The following is a 17,597-nucleotide window of genomic DNA, read 5'->3' on the forward strand; positions in this document are numbered from 1 at the left end:
CACAAAGTGGCGAACCTTCATTTATTGTCATTATATTCCCACTCATGACACTCATTTTAGGATTTGCAGAATGGTGAGGATCCCTGAGCAGACTCAACACAAAGTAGTGATGAAAAAAGATATTTATTGGTATCAAGACCAGGAAAACAAGATAGTGGAGCTTTCCGCTCGGCTTAGTCAAGCCGGCGTGAGGCGATGAAGCCCAGGAAGGCGGCAGGCGTAGAATCTGACGAGAGGCGTGCAAAAGCAGGATCTGGGGCGAGAGCATATACAGTAAGTCGTGAGCCGGTGATTAGAGAAATCAATAAGAACACGAGATGCAGCTGACGTAGGAAACAGACAAGTTGATTGGGCAACGAGGTGGCGGCGTCCACTGGCTTGTAAAGATGGCTGATTGTTATTGCCAGCACCTGTGGCCGCTCCACTAGTCTTACGTCCAATTTGCAATCAGATAAAAGCAGGCACACCTGCCCAAGGTGGGCCAGGTCTCAGGGTGAGGCGGCAGAGGCCCTAACAACTCAGATGTTTTCAGTTGACTAATTCACCTGTGGAATGTTACAAAAAGTTTTTTTCAGTCGTTTTTTTTTTTATTTTTTCGTATTCCTCAATTTTCCCAGTCTTTTAAAGTAGTTCCAACTATCTTTACTTTTGTGTTGACGGCCATGTTTTTCACTGCCTAAAACAGACAGCGCAATGTTGCTGCCGCCGCACATCTGTTTTAAACGAGGATTTTTTTTCTTTTCTGTGCTGCTTGCTTTGGTTTTGACAGCCTGTAAGGATAATTTGGAGCTAACCGTTGTTCACTTTCTAATGCTGGAACTCTGAAACAAATTTTACACTGGTACTCCGCGCTATGCCAGCCAGTGTTGTCACAAATTACAAAAAGTAATCTAGTTACTTTATTAAACCACTAACTAAAAGATTAAGCCTAATGTAAAAAATTTTGATCTTCAGGTTAGAGTTAACAGCATATCAGTGCCAATGTTAAACAATGCATATTGACTGCACAATAATCGACAACACACTAAAAATGAATCGCACAGTGCAATAAACACAAAGGTGGGGGCGGGCGCGAATGCGCGCGCACAAACCGGAAGTACACTTTACACACACGTGGTAATTTGGCCAAAAAAACGTGGCGGCAACTAAGCACTTTACACTCAGTCAGACTTGCAATACATCCCAAAGATGCTAAACAAACATGTCACCTCACGGCTAAATGTGCAACATGAATGTGATGTAAACAATGTTCACCGACTTGGCGAGGAAGAGCGGGAGCGATGACTACCTGGCGTTGCAACAGCAAAGCTACAAAACGGGTGAGAATGTAGCGGCTCCAACCTATCGCTGGAACCTTCCAGAATGAAGGAAAAACACTCACGTACATTCATGAACGCACACAGAGCAACATTTCCTCGCACATCATATCAACAGGTAGCTGCACCAGGATCGAATGTGCACCCGCGATCCTCACGCCTTTCTCAGTCCCAAAACATTTAGCGTGTGTGACTCGAGACCAAAACAGGAAGCAACTATGAGCTGTTAACATGGAAACGAATGCGTAGTAAGGACCTTTCTAACATTTTCTATTCAAAATGCCGTTTGTACATGACTACAATATTCTTCATTCTATCTACATTATGACGCAATAACAAAATAGTAATGCTCAGACACCAAGGAAACTAACTTTATTCAGATTGCTGGTTTGGAAAAAGGAACGCGTTAGATTGCTCATTACTGAAAGAAAGTAATCAGATTAATAACAACACTGATGCCAGCAGGCAAATCGACGTAAAGGCAAAGTGGACAGTTATCACTTGACAGCAACAAAACTAGTTCATGAGAATATGTTTTAACGAATGGGCAAATTTACATGTGAGTGGAGGAGAAATATAATGGCACAGACTCAAATTTAGGAAAAGGTGCAAGGATGCAGGGTAGCGTGGGGAAGGGACGCAATGTCTGTATCGCTTGCTCTCGCTCTTCCTTCTTCACGCTCTCCCCGCCAGCTGTTTTATCCCTTCACTGAGGTATAACACTTAACATTTTTGCAATCTCACAGGTCATTGTTGATGCCTCAGTTCGTCTCATTGCAAATTACCAGCCTATGTGAACATTTGTCATCGGTTTGAAGGAGTGCCGTGATTTTGTCGGCTCACACCACGAGACAGGATCGTGACTGCGTATTGCGATTTTTTTTTTGGTATGTGTCTCGTCACGGCCTTAATAAGCATCTTGTCTTTTCTTGTCTTTGTAGTTTAATCAATTCATTATTTCTTGCAAAGAATTGCAAATTATTGTGTTCTATCATTATTCTATCATTATTTACCTTTCACACAACTTCCAACTACGTACATTTGTATTTTGCATTTGAGCACTCAATATTATGCCTGGACCCATTACAGTACACATCCCTGCAACAAATTAGAATGCCATGTTAGAGCTACTCCCTATATACTAACGCATGCTTGTCAATAGGGTATTATGACACCTGTTTATGTAGTCATTGGTCGTGATGGAATAATCAGTGCCAATGTGCCCGCCTCAATAGGAAGTAGAGTGAGCCACACACTGGGAAAGTGTGGGACGATGCAGGCTGCTGACTCATCAGGCTTGGCAGGATTTTTATGTGTGTAGTATGGGTGTGTATTTGTGGGTTTACAACAGAAGACAGTATGCACAGCATTCGTCGCTGCATGTTAAAAGCTACATTGTCGATTTGTAGACTACACTCAAAATGCAGCCTTGTACATATTTTGCTTACAACAACCACAAGGTGTATTCTACCAGACCCAGGATGAGCAGAAGGAAGAAAATGAATGACTGGATAATCAATGTAACATTTTTTAAATTTATACGCCAATATTCCACATTTAATATTGTTCGCCGGAGGGCTTTTTCACAAGGCAAGGTGCAAGAAAGAAAAACGCTGGACACATAGTACTGAGTCCTTTACTGCATATTGGATATTTTTCATGACAAAATGTTGCAGCTTGCCAAATCTGTGACTTGCACCTTAATGCAGCTTTATACAACAGCTATGCTAAATGCTCATTTCTCCTAATTTAGTAATATAGACTTTGTTAATACAGTTCCTTGTGTTTTCTGCAGTGGAATCTCCCATTATCCCTCTGTGGGTGGTAATGGCATGTTTTATGAACGAACAGAGCTACAGACATATTAATTCACATCAGAGAGTGGTTATAGAGCAGTCATCTGAATACATAATGATTTTGTTTATGGTGCAGCTCTCTGGCTTGAGCCGATAACACACAATAGATACGTAGTGACAGACAGGTTTTTTTGATATAGAGGGATGCACATTAACTGTTTCAGGTTGTTACTACCGTGGACATCTATAAAAAAGTTATCATTATCTTAACTCATTTACTACCAGCCCAGTTCAAAGATGATGTGTTGTGTTAGTGAGTAAAAGAGGGAAATTAATATTGATACAACTGGTGCTGCAACCATTAATCGATTACCTCGAGTATTTCGATTAGAGAAAAGATTTGAATAAAATTTTGCTGCTTCGAGTATTCGTTTAATTAAAGTGACATTGTAATGGTTTGTTTTGAAAGTGTTTGAATTTAGTTTTATTGATTTGGGTGGATACACTGCCCTCTAGTGGCAACAGTGAATATGACACAACTCATTTCACATGGCTGAATCCAGCTGCTCCTTGTTAAGACAGACATAAGCTAGGTTTTGTTTGAGCTAATATGTTTGTTTATGCGTTCGTTATTTAGTTTTGAAGTGTAGGATAATAGACTATATATATAGTCTATATATAGTCTATATATATACAGTGCCTTGCAAAAGGTATTCGGCCCCCTTGAATCTTGCAACCTTTCACCACATTTCAGGCTTCAAACATAAAGATATGAAATTTAATTTTTTTGTCAAGAATCAACAACAAGTGGGACACAACCATGAAGTGGAACAACATTTATTGGATAATTTAAACTTTTTTAACAAATAAAAAACTGAAAAGTGGGGCGTGCAATATTATTCGGCCCCTTTACTTTCGGTGCAGCAAACTCACTCCAGAAGTTCAGTGAGGATCTCTGAATGATCCAATGTTGTCCTAAATGACCGATGATGATAAATAGAATCCACCTGTGTGTAATCAAGTCTCCGTATAAATGCACCTGCTCTTTGATAGTCTCAGGGTTCTGTTTAAAGTGCAGAGAGCATTATTAAAACCAAGGAACACACCAGGCAGGTCCGAGATACTGTTGTGGAGAAGTTTAAAGCCGGATTTGGATACAAAAAGATTTCCCAAGCTTTAAACATCTCAAGGAGCACTGTGCAAGCCATCATATTGAAATGGAAGGAGCATCAGGCCACTGCAAATGTACCAAGACCTTCCGTCCTTCCAAACTTTCTTCTCAAACAAGGAGAAAAACTGATCAGAGATGCAGCCAAGAGGCCCATGATCACTCTGGATGAACTGCAGAGATCTACAGCTGAGGTGGGAGAGTCTGTCCATAGGACAACAATCAGTTGTACACTGCACAAATCTGGCCTTTATGGAAGAGTGGCAAGAAGAAAGCCATTTCTCAAAGATATCCATAAAAAGTCTCGTTTAAAGTTTGCCACAAGCCACCTGGGAGACACACCAAACATGTGGAAGAAGGTGCTCTGGTCAGATGAAACCAAAATTGAACTTTTTGGCCACATTTCAAAACGATATGTTTGGCGTAAAAGAAACACTGCTCATCACCCTGAACACACCATCCCCACTGTCAAACATGGTGGTGGCAGCATCATGGTTTGGGCCTGCTTTTCTTCAGCAGGGACAGGGAAGATGGTTAAAATTGACGGGAAGATGGATGCAGCCAAATACAGGAACATTCTGGAAGAAAACCTGTTGGTATCTGCACAAGACCTGAGACTGGGACGGAGATTTATCTTCCAACAGGACAATGATCCAAAACATAAAGCCAAATCTACAATGGAATGGTTCAAAAATAAACTTATCCAGGTGTTAGAATGGCCAAGTCAAAGTCCAGACCTGAATCCAATCGAGAATCTGTGGAAAGAGCTGAAGACTGCTGTTCACAAACACTCTCCATCCAACCTCACTGAGCTCGAGCTGTTTTGCAAGGAAGAATGGGCAAGAATGTCAGTCTCTCGATGTGCAAAACTGATAGAAACATACCCCAAGCGACTTGCAGCTGTAATTGGAGCAAAAGGTGGCGCTACAAAGTATTAACGCAAGGGGGCCGAATAATATTGCACGCCCCACTTTTCAGTTTTTTATTTGTTAAAAAAGTTTAAATTATCCAATAAATTTTGTTCCACTTCACGATTGTGTCCTACTTGTTGTTGATTCTTGACAAAAAATTAAAATTTTACATCTTTATGTTTGAAGCCTGAATTGTGGCGAAAGGTTGCAAGGTTCAAGGGGGCCGAATACTTTTGCAAGGCACTGTATTTTTTTTTTTTTTTTTTTTTTAATTGTACATTGCGAAATATATGTGGGCAACACTAATACTACAATTGTTTGCAAGTTTGAGACCACTGTCATTTATGAATGTAAAACATTTAAGAAAAAAAAAAAAGTTCAATAAAACGATTAACTAGGCTTTGCACTGATAATGATCTTGTACTGGTATTTGTTCTATTTATAAAAAGTCATTCATAGATCCATATAGGGAAAAGTCATGGGTTACTATAATACATATACTGTATAGAAGCAACACACAGCAAAAAAAAAAAAAAAAATATGAAGAGATTCAAACCCCAGATCTTCTATGTCAGAGGAATTTTTGGCAGTCGAATAAAGTGGTGTTTTAATGTTGCATAAAAGAGTGAATATCCCATTTACACAGCTGTTAACTAATTCTGGCACCTTCCTATTTGTCAAGTCTTGGCATCTCCCATCTAATCCTCTTCAAAATCACCGCATTTGTTCCTGTTGACTTGACTTGACTTGACTTGACTAAAAGGGATCCAATAGATTAAGTTCCTGTTCCACCTGTACTTTCCATCATCGAAACACATCTACTCTGTATTTGCAGACTTGATCCAGGCCTCCCAGGACTCCAGTGTGAATGTCCCTCAGATGGCCGATACACTGATAGAGAGGGCAGGCAATGCCAGTTGGGTGGTGGTTTTCAAGGCGCTGATAACAACACACCACCTTATGGTGCATGGCAATGAGGTGACAATGCACACACACCATCTAGGCAAGCCACAAAGGGTCTGATTTTGGAAGATCCTAAAAAGCGGGTGCAAAACTGCATGTACATTTAATCAAACTGATTGTGTGTGCTGTTGGCAACAGGTATAGGGATGACTGTTTGTAAACGAGACTTAAGTGAATCATATTATATGTGCTAAATCATTAATTGCATATACAGTACTCCTTCCACAACCCATTAAACTGACTGTGTGTAATCTTTTTTTGTGTATGATTAGTAGAGATCAGTAAAACAACAATCACAATGAGCCCAATCATGCACGAACTGCTGCCATGAATACCCAGACACTCGCTTACCTCACCAGAGCCTGCCTCTTGAAGGCAGATGCAGATAAACAACCACAACAATACAATTTAAAAATGTCTGTACATTTCATTCGTGTATTATTATTATATATATTTTTTTAGTTTAGATTAAGTTTAAAGTGTCTTCAAAGAACTTTAAGCATCATTTGTTAAGTCCAAATGTTTTCAAAACTTGTGGCAGGGATAAAAACAATACTCTGGGGAAAAAAAACATCACAAATTTGCGCTAATTTCAATTTGTTTTTGATGGTATCCCTTGCAATAAGCTCAGTTATATTCAAATGTGTCAAATTGTCATACATTTCACCACACTGCCATGTACATTGTGATGATGATGATTGTGTGCTCTTTTAAAGAAATTTCTACAATTCCTTTCATCGAGGAACACTTTGTTCAACCTTGCCAACTTCCTGGACAAAACAGGCTCACATGGTGGGTTTTAATTCATGTCCCGTTTTTAAACCTCTTCACCCCTAATTGCAAAAATTTGTGCATGAAGACTGAAAAGGTGCAAGTTCTTACCAATACCAATTTTGCGATTTATTGGATTTGAAGTTAAATTTTTTAAATCCCTACTCCTTCAGTTTGAGCATCCATTTATGAGTGTGCATTTTCCCTAGGCTATGACATGTCCACCTTTATCAGACGCTACAGCCGCTATCTCAACGAGAAGTCTTTCGCCTACAGACAGATGTCTTTTGATTTTGTCCGTGTCAAGAAAGGGTACAGTTTCTCATTTTTTGTCATTTCTTCACACCGATATGGCTTATTTAAGAATGTCAGTGATTCATAGACTTATCTTGACTTTGTCTACTGCACTGAATAAATTCCAAGTCTTACCAGTCTTACCAAGAAGTATTTGTACCCACTTAGAAAATAGGTAGAGGTCTGAAATTTCAATCATAGATGCATTTCCACTCATAGAGACATAATCAAAAAAAAAAAAAAATCCAGAAATCACATTGTATGATTTTTTAAAATAATTTATTTGTAATTATTTGTAATTTAATGGGATTCATAAGTATTTGTAACCCTGAGAATCAGCAATAATTATGACACTCAAAAAGTTGTCAGTCTACCTTAAAAAAAAGTCTACCTTTACCTCATGAGTAACCACCCACCCACCACCTGTTTGTGCTCAATATTGTCACCTGTGCACCCCACAGTCAGTCATAATCCAACTGCTACCATGGGCAAGACCAGAGAGCTTACAAAAGACTACAGAGAAAAAAATTGTTGAGCTCCACAATGCTAGAAAGGCTATGGGGCAATTGGAAAGCATCTTGGTTAGAATAAATCAACAACTACAGCAATTGTTAGAAAATGGAAATGGTTAAACATGACTAATAATTTACCTAGGACTGGGGCTCCATGTAAAATCTCTCCTTGTGGGGTATCACTAATGATGAAAAAGTGTGGGCTCAGCCTAGAACTGCACAGCAGGAGCTGGTCAATGACATGAAGACAGCTGGATGCACAGTTTTAAAGGCTACTGTCAGTAAAATACTGCGGTGTAATGGTTCAAAATCATGCATCGCTCAAAAGGTTCCCCTGTTGAAGCCGGTACACGTGAAGGCCCGTCTGAAGTTTGCCAGGGACCATCTGAATGATGCAGAGGGGTCATGGGACAAAGTAATGTAGTCAGATGAGACCAAAGTAGAACTGTTTGGTGCAAACTTTACCCGTCGTGTGTGGAGGAAAAAGAAGGATGAGTACAATCCCAAGAACACCATCCCCACTGTGAAGTATGGGTGTGGAAACCTCATGCTTTGGGGGAAGAGACTGACTGTACTGTATAAAGCAGAGGATGAATGGTGAAATGTATCGTCAGATTTTGAGCCACAACCTCCTTCCCTCAGTCAGAGACTTGAAGATGAGTCGTGGCTGGATCTTCCAACATGACAATGATCCGAAGCACACAGCCAAGCTGACCAAGGAGTGGCTGCGTAAAAAGCATATCAAGGTTCTGGAGTGGCCTAGCCAGTCTCCAGACCTCAATCCAATAGAAAATCTTTGAAATGAGCTGAAACTTTGTATTTCTCAACGACAGCCCTCCTGAAATCTGAGATATCTCTAGAAGATTTATGTGGAAGAATGGGCCAAAATCCCTGTTTCCATGTGTGAAAACCGGCTGACAGAACGCGTCTAACCTCTGGTATTGCAAGCAAAGGTTTCTGCGCTAAATATTAGCACTGATTTTCTCAGGGGTACAAATACTTATGAACCGCCAATAAATTACAATTAAATTATTGAAAAATCATACAATTTGAGTTCCAGATTTTTTTTTAAGATTATGTCTCTATAAGTGGAAATACAGCTATGACTGAAATTTCAGACTTTTACCTATTTTCTAAGTGGGTGAACTTGCAAAATCACAACCAAAAGTGTGATGCCCCAACACGCAATTTCCCCTAAACCAAATCCATTGCAAATTATGCAAGTGAGATACGACATGTTGATGAATTACTTGACAGTCTCGATATTACTCTTAAAGGATTTTTAAAATAATAATACATGTTTTTCACTCAATTTTCAGGGATGTTTCTTATATAGATAAGCTTCTAAATGGCATCCAACGAAAAAGCAAGCTTCAAGTTCAGATCCTTGGTTTAAAATGATTCAGAACATTTTGAAATATATTCTATTTTCTTTCCTTTCCATCACAGCGCTGACGGAGCAATGAGGACCATGACAGTAGAGAAGTTGCTGAAAGGAATGCCAATCCTGCAGGGTCAGATTGATGCACTGCTGGATTTTGATGTGAGTCAATTTTACAAGCTTCGGTGCACTTATTTATTCCTTTTTCAACTGCCACACCATTACATTGCATGTTTGATCTCATGATTTGTATTTTTTTTTTCTCCAAAGGTACACCAACCAGAATTAAACCATGGAGTGATAAATGCCTGCTTTCTCCTACTGTTCAAAGACTTGATAAAGTTATATGCTTGCTACAATGATGGCATCATCAATCTATTAGGTACAGTATTTTTGCTGATAACCATGTGAATCATCTGCAAATGCATTTCAACCAGGGGCTGAAATTAGTGAGCTGCTGGGGGTGCGACTGCACCCGGGCCTGAGCGTCTAAGGGGGCCTGTTTGTGGGCCTAAAGTTGCAGGCCAGTTGTCTGGAGGGGCCTCCAAAAAAATTTCCACTTGACCCAACATGCACACACACACCGAACGATCGTCTTGAGAGGCCCGCAAAAGTGTGGAAGGGCCCGTGAATAATTAAATACCTATTTATTTCTTTTGTGTAATATCTAACAGATTGTTTTTAAAATATGTTCATTGTTGACAAAAAGGGGGAGGGGGGACCAAGCTATTAGGGGTGTTAAAAAAATCAATTCTGAGATATATTGCAACAAGACAGAACACAATTCTCCTATCATTTGAAAATCCACCTGTATCGATCCTTGTATTTTTGTTTTTGGTGGAAAAAACAATTCAGTGGCTGCACTTCTAGTCGTGTCCACTAGTTGGCAACGCGCAGCAACATTGCCTAGCAGTCTGCTGAAGTAACAACAACATTAGACTAATTCAAGTACAGATTTGTGTATGTCGCCCTCTAGTGGTTGGCCGCCATTACTGGGTTGTTTGCACACCTATTGCAGCTCAGCGTTAGTCAATGTAAACAGTAACTGTTGCACATTGTGTGCTGTGAGTGGTTTTTCGGGTCGTTTTGCTTGGAAAACGGAGGCATGGAGTATTTACAATAGGGCTGCAGCTATCGATTATTTTAGTAATCCATTAATCCATCAACTAGTTAGTTCGAATAACCGAGTAATCGGATTTGGAACATTTAATGTGTTACAGAATGAATTTTAGGAGATGTAAAACAATGGCTTGATAAAATTAGACACTTTACACTTTAGAAAGAGCATTAAATGCGAACACAAAATAAAATTGTTTCTACAAATTATGCAGAATTGCACTTGAATTGTATTAAAATACCCGAGAATACCCGAATTTAGTCTCAAACTGTATAAAAATAATTAAATGAGGATGTAAATACAGCAAAAGAACATTTGGCTAACTTGCATAGCAAAAGTCGGCCACCTTAAATGTTATAAAATGCTAACTTTTGTTTTTTTTAACAATCCTCTTAACAAACTGTTCAAACACATATTACCACAAACAACTACTAAATATACCTATAGAATATAAAATAAATTGCGAATACATAAAAAATACATTAACTCAAACAAAAACTTTGCTTTTGTTAGTCTAAACAGGGAGCAGCTGGATTCAACCATGTTAAATGATTGGTATCCACCCAAATCAATAAAACTAAATATAAACACTTTCGAAACAAACCATTACAATGCCAATCTAATTAAACGAATCCTCGAAGTATCAAAATTTGATTTGAAGCTTTTTTCCTAATCAAATTATTCGAGTTAATCGAGTAGTTGTTGCAGCACTAGTTTAGAATCTTGCGTTTGAGTTTGGACTAAAGCAGGTTTGCAGTAAAAAAGAAAAACAGAAAATGTTATTATGAAAGCCAAACGTTGTTCAAACGTAAAACAAAAACATTTTTACATGAGTGGTGCATGAGAATTCTTTCTGGTATAAATTGATTTAAATGTACTTTTATGCCCATTTAGATTTTGTTTTTTTCTTAAGTGTGATACAAATATTGCAATAATCATCTTCAAGTGCAGTATCAGGATTAATCAGGATCGAATCGAATTGTGACCTGTGAATTGTGATACGAATCGTATCGCCAGATACAGTGCTGCTCAAAAGTTTGTGAACCCCCTCAACATTTTGGAATTTTCTATTATTTCAACCTGATTTCCTAATCAATCAATTCAGTAGTTTTTTTTTGTTTTTTTAACAGTTGTGTTGTCGAGACTAAATTAAAAAGAGTTTTCATCAACTGATGTAGGTGCAAAATTGAACTGTTTGGTCACAACCAAAACCGCCATGTCTGGCGAAAAGTCAACACTGCATACCACCAAAAGAACCTTCTCCCAACAGTGAAGCATGGAGGTGGGAATGTCAAGATCTGGGCTTGCTTTTCATCCTCAGGACCTGGACAACTCCACATAGTCCAGGGAATCATGAATTCTGAGGAATATTGTCAAATCCTAGAACATAACCTGACGCCATCTGTTTTGAAGTTAAAGCTTGGCAGAAGGTGGATCATGCAACATGATAATGATCCAAAGCATTCCAGCAATACAACCAAGGAATGGCTGAAAAAGAAGAAGATTCGTGTTCTGGACTGGCCCAGTCAAAGTCCTGACCTACATCCCATTGAAATGCTGTGGCGGGACCTGAAGCGAGCAGTTCATGCCAGACGCCCATCAAACCTCTCTCAACTGACTGCGTTCTGCAAGGAAGAATGGGCAAAAATCCCCCAAAGTAGATGTGAGAGGCTGATTAGTCACTACAGAAACCGTTTGGTTGAGGTAATCTCTGCAAAAGGAGGCGCAATATCCTATTAACTGAAGGGGTTCACATACTTTTGCACACATGATATCTGAGTTTTTCTTAAATCAACCACTTTTGTTAAATAAAGAATGACAATATAACTATTTCTTTTGTTTCAGTCCATTATTTGGAATGTCAGTATTGTGGATTTGGGTATAACTTAACATTTAATAAGGTTATTTTAGTTTTTTTTACAAAAAATCTGACCATCGCTGTGGGGTTCACAAACTTTCGAGCAGCACTGTATGTAGCAATGCACACCCCTAGAAGTTATACTCTATGTTATATCTATTCTAAAAATCACCACCATTTTGTCTTTTAGAGAAATTTTTCCAGATGAAGAGGAGCCAGTGTAAAGATGGACTGGAGATCTACAAAAGATTTCTGACTCGCATGACTCGGGTATCTGAATTTTTCAAACTTGCAGAGGTAAGATGCAGATTTCCACCGAGTTGTTTGGCAACCAACATTTAATACTGAAATGGCATTGTTTTGCTTTTCCAGCAAGTGGGAATAGACAAAAATGACATACCTGAACTTACTCAGGTAAGTTCTTGACATATTTTTCTCGAAGCAATGTGTTGTAAAACAGTATTGACGTGGGCAATTCCTTCAAAAAGATTTCTGGAGAAACTGCTTGGGAATGCTTTGCTCTTTTCATTGGTTTACAAGCAAAATGCTTCCTGCATAAAAGTACTGAGACTTTATTAAATTTGGGTCACTAAAAATGAAAAATGAGATCAAAAGTGTCAATTAACTATAGATTTTGAGCTACAATATTTGGCTTTTTTTTTTTTTTTTTTTTTTTTTAATCCAATCAATTTAGGTGAAAATATGTATTTATTGAAATTAAAATGGTTATTTCTGGGTAAACATATCTGCCTTAAAAAATGTCTACCATTTCAGAATATAATCGTGTAGGCAAGCGCTTAGACGTAATACTGTATGCTGTTTTCAATGTATTGCATAAATCTTGGTGTCTTGGAAGTGGACAAAATGCCTTAATGTAGACGCATTTCATAAGAGGTGGCACACACTGATACATCCATCTCATATCAAAAGTAGCAACTTGGAAAACTGGGGTGCTGTAGCCTATCCCTGATATTATATACCGTATTTTTCGGACTACACGTCGCACCTGAGTATAAGTCGCACCAGCCCAAAAATGCACAGTGAAGAGGAAAAAAAAATATATAAGTTGCACCGGAGTATAAGTCACATTTTTGGGGGAAATTTACTTGATAAAATCCAACACATAGAAACATTGAGATATGTCATCTTGAAAGGCAATTTGAAATAAAAAATACAATAGAGGACAACATGCATAATAAGTGTACAGTATGATAATGTTACCCGATGCATGAACAATGAAATGCGAACTTGGCCGGTATGTTAACGTAACATACCTATAAATAGTTATTCAGATAACTATAGCATAAAGAACATGCTAACAAGTTTACCAAACCATCAGTGGCACTCCAAAACACCAAAATATCATGTGAAATGATATAATAATGTGTTAATAATTTCACACATAAGTCGCTCCAGAGTATAAGTCGTACCCCCAGCCAAACTATGAAAAAAAACTGCGACTTATAGTCAGGGTTGAAAGTGGCTACAATTTCTTGCCGGAACTCCTCGACGTGAAGGTCGCCACAGAGCCAGATTTTTTTTTCCATTTATTTCTTTTCTTTTTTTTTTTTTTTCTCCATCTTGAACTACTGAAATGCAAAGAAAACTGTTGTAGCACAGTTATTTCTATAACACATACAAAAACGGATTTTCATTCAAATTTGTATTTTTTCAATGATTTGCAAAATAAAAGTTAACAAAAACAGCAATAACCCCAACCATCTCCTAACTTTTATTTTCCCTCATTTCCTCACATACTAAATGCCAAATCTCAATTTTAACTACTTAAGAACATAGGTAGAAAAATAAGTACAAATGACTTATATTATGCAGAGAGAAATGGAATATATTTTGAAGATCATGCAAACATTGACTTTTTTAAATAATAAGGAAATGAATCAGTAGCCTAACATAAATGAACAAATATAAGTCCAATGTGCACATTGACAGCCAAGATGTTCTGAACCTCCTCATCAGAGCAAATGAAACTAAATATGATAAATAAGCCTCCTCAACTTTTCCGTTGCTCTTAAAGATTTGATCCATTTTATGTTGCATTGCCCTTTTTTGTCACATCAATTCAACAACCTTTTTTTTTTTTTTTTTTTTGCTATTGCAGAAAACATGCACAGCATCTCTGCTGATCACATGTCAGTATGTCAGCCAATTGGACGGATAAATGAGTCCAGGCGTTTTGCTTTGCTGCGTGCCTTCGCACATTGACGTGATTCATCATTGTCAGACTCAGATAACTGCAGCAGCTGGGGAAACCTCCATGCCGTCCGTGGAATTAAAAAAAAAATAAATAAATATTGGTGAAAACGGTTTACGCTACATAAGCGCTTTATTATGCTAGTTGTTAACACTTGTGTATGTAAATCTGATGTCGGTAGATTGTTTTCTTTTTGGAGATGAAATGCATATGTGGCTGCTTAGCATTTTTTTTTACATAGCGTTTTAACAGTTGCCGTCATATTTTCGGAAACAAAGCACTGTGTACCGGAACAGCATTTTGGCCCTGAATCTTATACCGGAACTGCGTTCCTGACCGTTCTGGCCCACTTTCACCCCTGCTTATAGTTCGAAAAATACGGTAATTAAACCAATGTATCTTTTTAATCAAACTTTAACATTAAATTAAATTACTTGAATACTTTAGCCAACCAACACTAAAATATTTCAAATTTTCAAATCCATGTCACCACAGCAAGTACGACTTAGCCATTTTTATCTCTGAAGCAGATACAGTATCACAAAATTTTGGAGACCAGTGTTTTTGGATGCTTCCTTTTAATTTGGAGGCATGTTTAGGTCATTTTCTTTTAAGTTATTAGCAGCCATTGACAGCTCTAGCGCCAGACATCTAATCCATTTTGACTGGGAGGGGCGAATGAACACTGAATGCACGGAAATATAACGTTCACAACCGGTCCTCCTAGTTTAAATGAACTGGATGTCTATCTTTGCAAGTGGCGTGAAATGAATTAATTTTGGGTAACTTCCTTGTCAGTTTTAGGCTACTTACATGTCACTTCCTGCGGATTTGGGTATTTTCCTGTTGATTCCAGTGCATTCCTGGGTTACTTCCTGTAGACATTAGCATTTCTCGTGACTTTTTTCATTTCAAACAGTATGCGGCTTTGCTAGGTTTTATTATGGAGGATATGTAAGTAGTAGCAGTTAAAGTTCAAAGAATTACACACAATTAATGAAATTAATGTGGGTATTTGTCAGTTGTTTTCTTTTTACACCTTCTGCATTGCTAATATATTCTACTATTTCCCCCTTTTAAACACTTTGCATCATTAGTAGAGCACAGAAGTGATGTAAATGAGATTGATCCAAGCAACCTTACAAACACACTCTACATTTATAAATGATGTCTGATGGATTTAATTTCGGCATTTATATGTGGCAGTCCTCCAGATCCTTAACCAGTGATTGTGAGCTCTTTGCACAAAACCCCCAATTTGTCCAGCTGATTCCTGCTCTTTTCCCAAAGAAAAATAATGGTGTCATTCCCATTGCTATGTATAAAGGACTTGTCCAAGCAAACCATCAAAGATGTACACTGCCTTCGTAAAATTCCATCCCACATACAAAGCATCAATTATGAAAAGGTTTTAAGATGTATGCGTCCTCTTACATACTGGCATTAAAGTATTGATAGTATATTCTAGTATGTTCTTTCAAATGTTGTTCTTGCACTCGATATAGGTTTCAATATGCTTATAAACAATAAGTGCTGCAACGATTAATCGATTAACTCAAGTAATTTGATCAGTAAAAAAAAAAGCTTCTAATCAAATTTTGCTGCGTCGAGTGATCGTTTAATTAGAGTGGCGTTGTAATGATTTGTTTTGAACATTTGCATTTGGTTTTATCGATTTGGATCGATACATTGCCCTCTAATGCAAACAGTCCAAATAACTTAAGTCAGCTAACATAGCTGAATCCAGCTGCTCCCTGTTAAGACCAACATAATGTAAGTTTTTGTTCGCGCTAACGTGATTGTTTGTGAATTCGTAATTCACTTTAGGGGTATATTCAGCATTGCTTTTGTGGGAATATGTGTTTGAACGATTCGTTAAGAGCATTGTTTAAAAAATATTACCATTTTATAGCATTTAAACTAGCGGACTTTTGCTATGCAAGTTAGCCAGTTGTTCCTTTGTTATACCTCATTTATTAAAATTTTTTAAACAATCTGAGGCCAAACAAAGGTATTTTAACCGTTAAATTTCTGCAATATGAAGCAATTGTCAGAGAATCTCAAAATTTGAAAAATAAGGTCTTAATGAAACCATTTTTTCAAATTTGTAAAAAAGAAAAAACAAAATTAATATGTGTAATAAGCGCTCTAATATCTATAACCCTTGCTAAATCCTCTTTTTTCTCTCATTGAACCTGCAGATGCATGAGTTGACTTGCATACATTTTTTTTTTTTTTTTTGAGGAAAGATTCTGAATTAGTCTCAAAATCATGAAATTCTAAGTATCAAATATGATACATTTGGCAATACAGGGTTAATTTATTTTTAAATGCATTTATTGCTTTTCTGAAATGAAATGAAATTCTGGATAGTTTGAAAAAAACACTTGGGAATTTTATTTTGTCTTTGCATGTAATGTTCTTTTGAAGGTGCATTCTTAGCAAGTCGTTCTTCTACATTTTCTAAAATGTACGTTGTACTTTTTTGTCTCCCCGTCAAATTGTTTTACGTCACAGGCCCCAGAAAGTCTTTTGGAATCTCTAGAGACCCATCTCAACACTTTGGAAGGAAAGAAGCCGTAAGTTAGTGTTTGATGTTGTTGTTGTTTTTTTTAGGATCACATTGAATATAATTCGCAATAAAATAGTAGTCATCAAGCATAGCTGGCTTGAGATTGTTTTGCAATTCAAAATGCATTCATGTATTTAACAATTGATACACAATGACAACATTTAATCAATATACAGTGGTACCTCAACATATGATCCTTTTGACATCCAATGTAACATTTTACTCGTCATTTGTCTCGACATATGACAACATGCTTGAAATACTCGCAAGATGGACGCATGGCGGATTTACTTGTAAGAGAAATCAACATGGGTCCCAAGAAGGTTAGAGCAGGTGGTGAAAAAAGGAAAAAGGTGACAATTACCATTGAAATTAAGATGGAAATGATAGAAAAATATGAGCTTGGTGTGCGCATCAGTGAACTGGCTCGACTATACGGCTGGAATATGTCTACGATCTCGATGGTACTCCTCTGACCTTCGTTCGCCAGTCATTGTAGTTAAGATGACAATAATGATTGTCGCAACATCGGCAAGGAAGTCACCAACTCCGGTTTTAATCATTTTTTTCAGAACTTGTGCAACACAACACGGCTACTGTCTGAACATGAAAAGTGAAAGTAAAACCTCCCTAATGCACCTGTCTCTCACTCTCGTTAGTCTGTTCAGGAACAGCATGCAAAACACAACAACCACATTAGAACCTGATTTGTTGCATTATTATTAT

The 17,597-nt window shown here is 37.7% G+C and overlaps 1 protein-coding gene across 1 annotated transcript in view; it reads left to right on the forward strand.

The window, feature by feature from the left end:
- The window catches only part of LOC130914509 (clathrin coat assembly protein AP180-like), a 57,812-nt gene extending 40,930 nt beyond the window's left edge, over positions 1-16,882 (forward strand). Inside the window, exons 3-10 of the mRNA XM_057833762.1 lie at positions 6,027-6,169; positions 6,871-6,946; positions 7,135-7,237; positions 9,181-9,274; positions 9,383-9,494; positions 12,278-12,384; positions 12,460-12,501; positions 16,817-16,882. Of these exons, the coding sequence (XP_057689745.1) occupies positions 6,027-6,169; positions 6,871-6,946; positions 7,135-7,237; positions 9,181-9,274; positions 9,383-9,494; positions 12,278-12,384; positions 12,460-12,501; positions 16,817-16,882 (743 nt within the window). The remainder of the gene's footprint in view (positions 1-6,026; positions 6,170-6,870; positions 6,947-7,134; positions 7,238-9,180; positions 9,275-9,382; positions 9,495-12,277; positions 12,385-12,459; positions 12,502-16,816) is intronic.
- The last annotated feature ends 715 nt before the right edge of the window (positions 16,883-17,597 follow it).

Source organism: Corythoichthys intestinalis, chromosome 4, assembly GCF_030265065.1.
Source record: "Corythoichthys intestinalis isolate RoL2023-P3 chromosome 4, ASM3026506v1, whole genome shotgun sequence".
Classification (NCBI taxonomy): Eukaryota; Metazoa; Chordata; class Actinopteri; order Syngnathiformes; family Syngnathidae; genus Corythoichthys; species Corythoichthys intestinalis.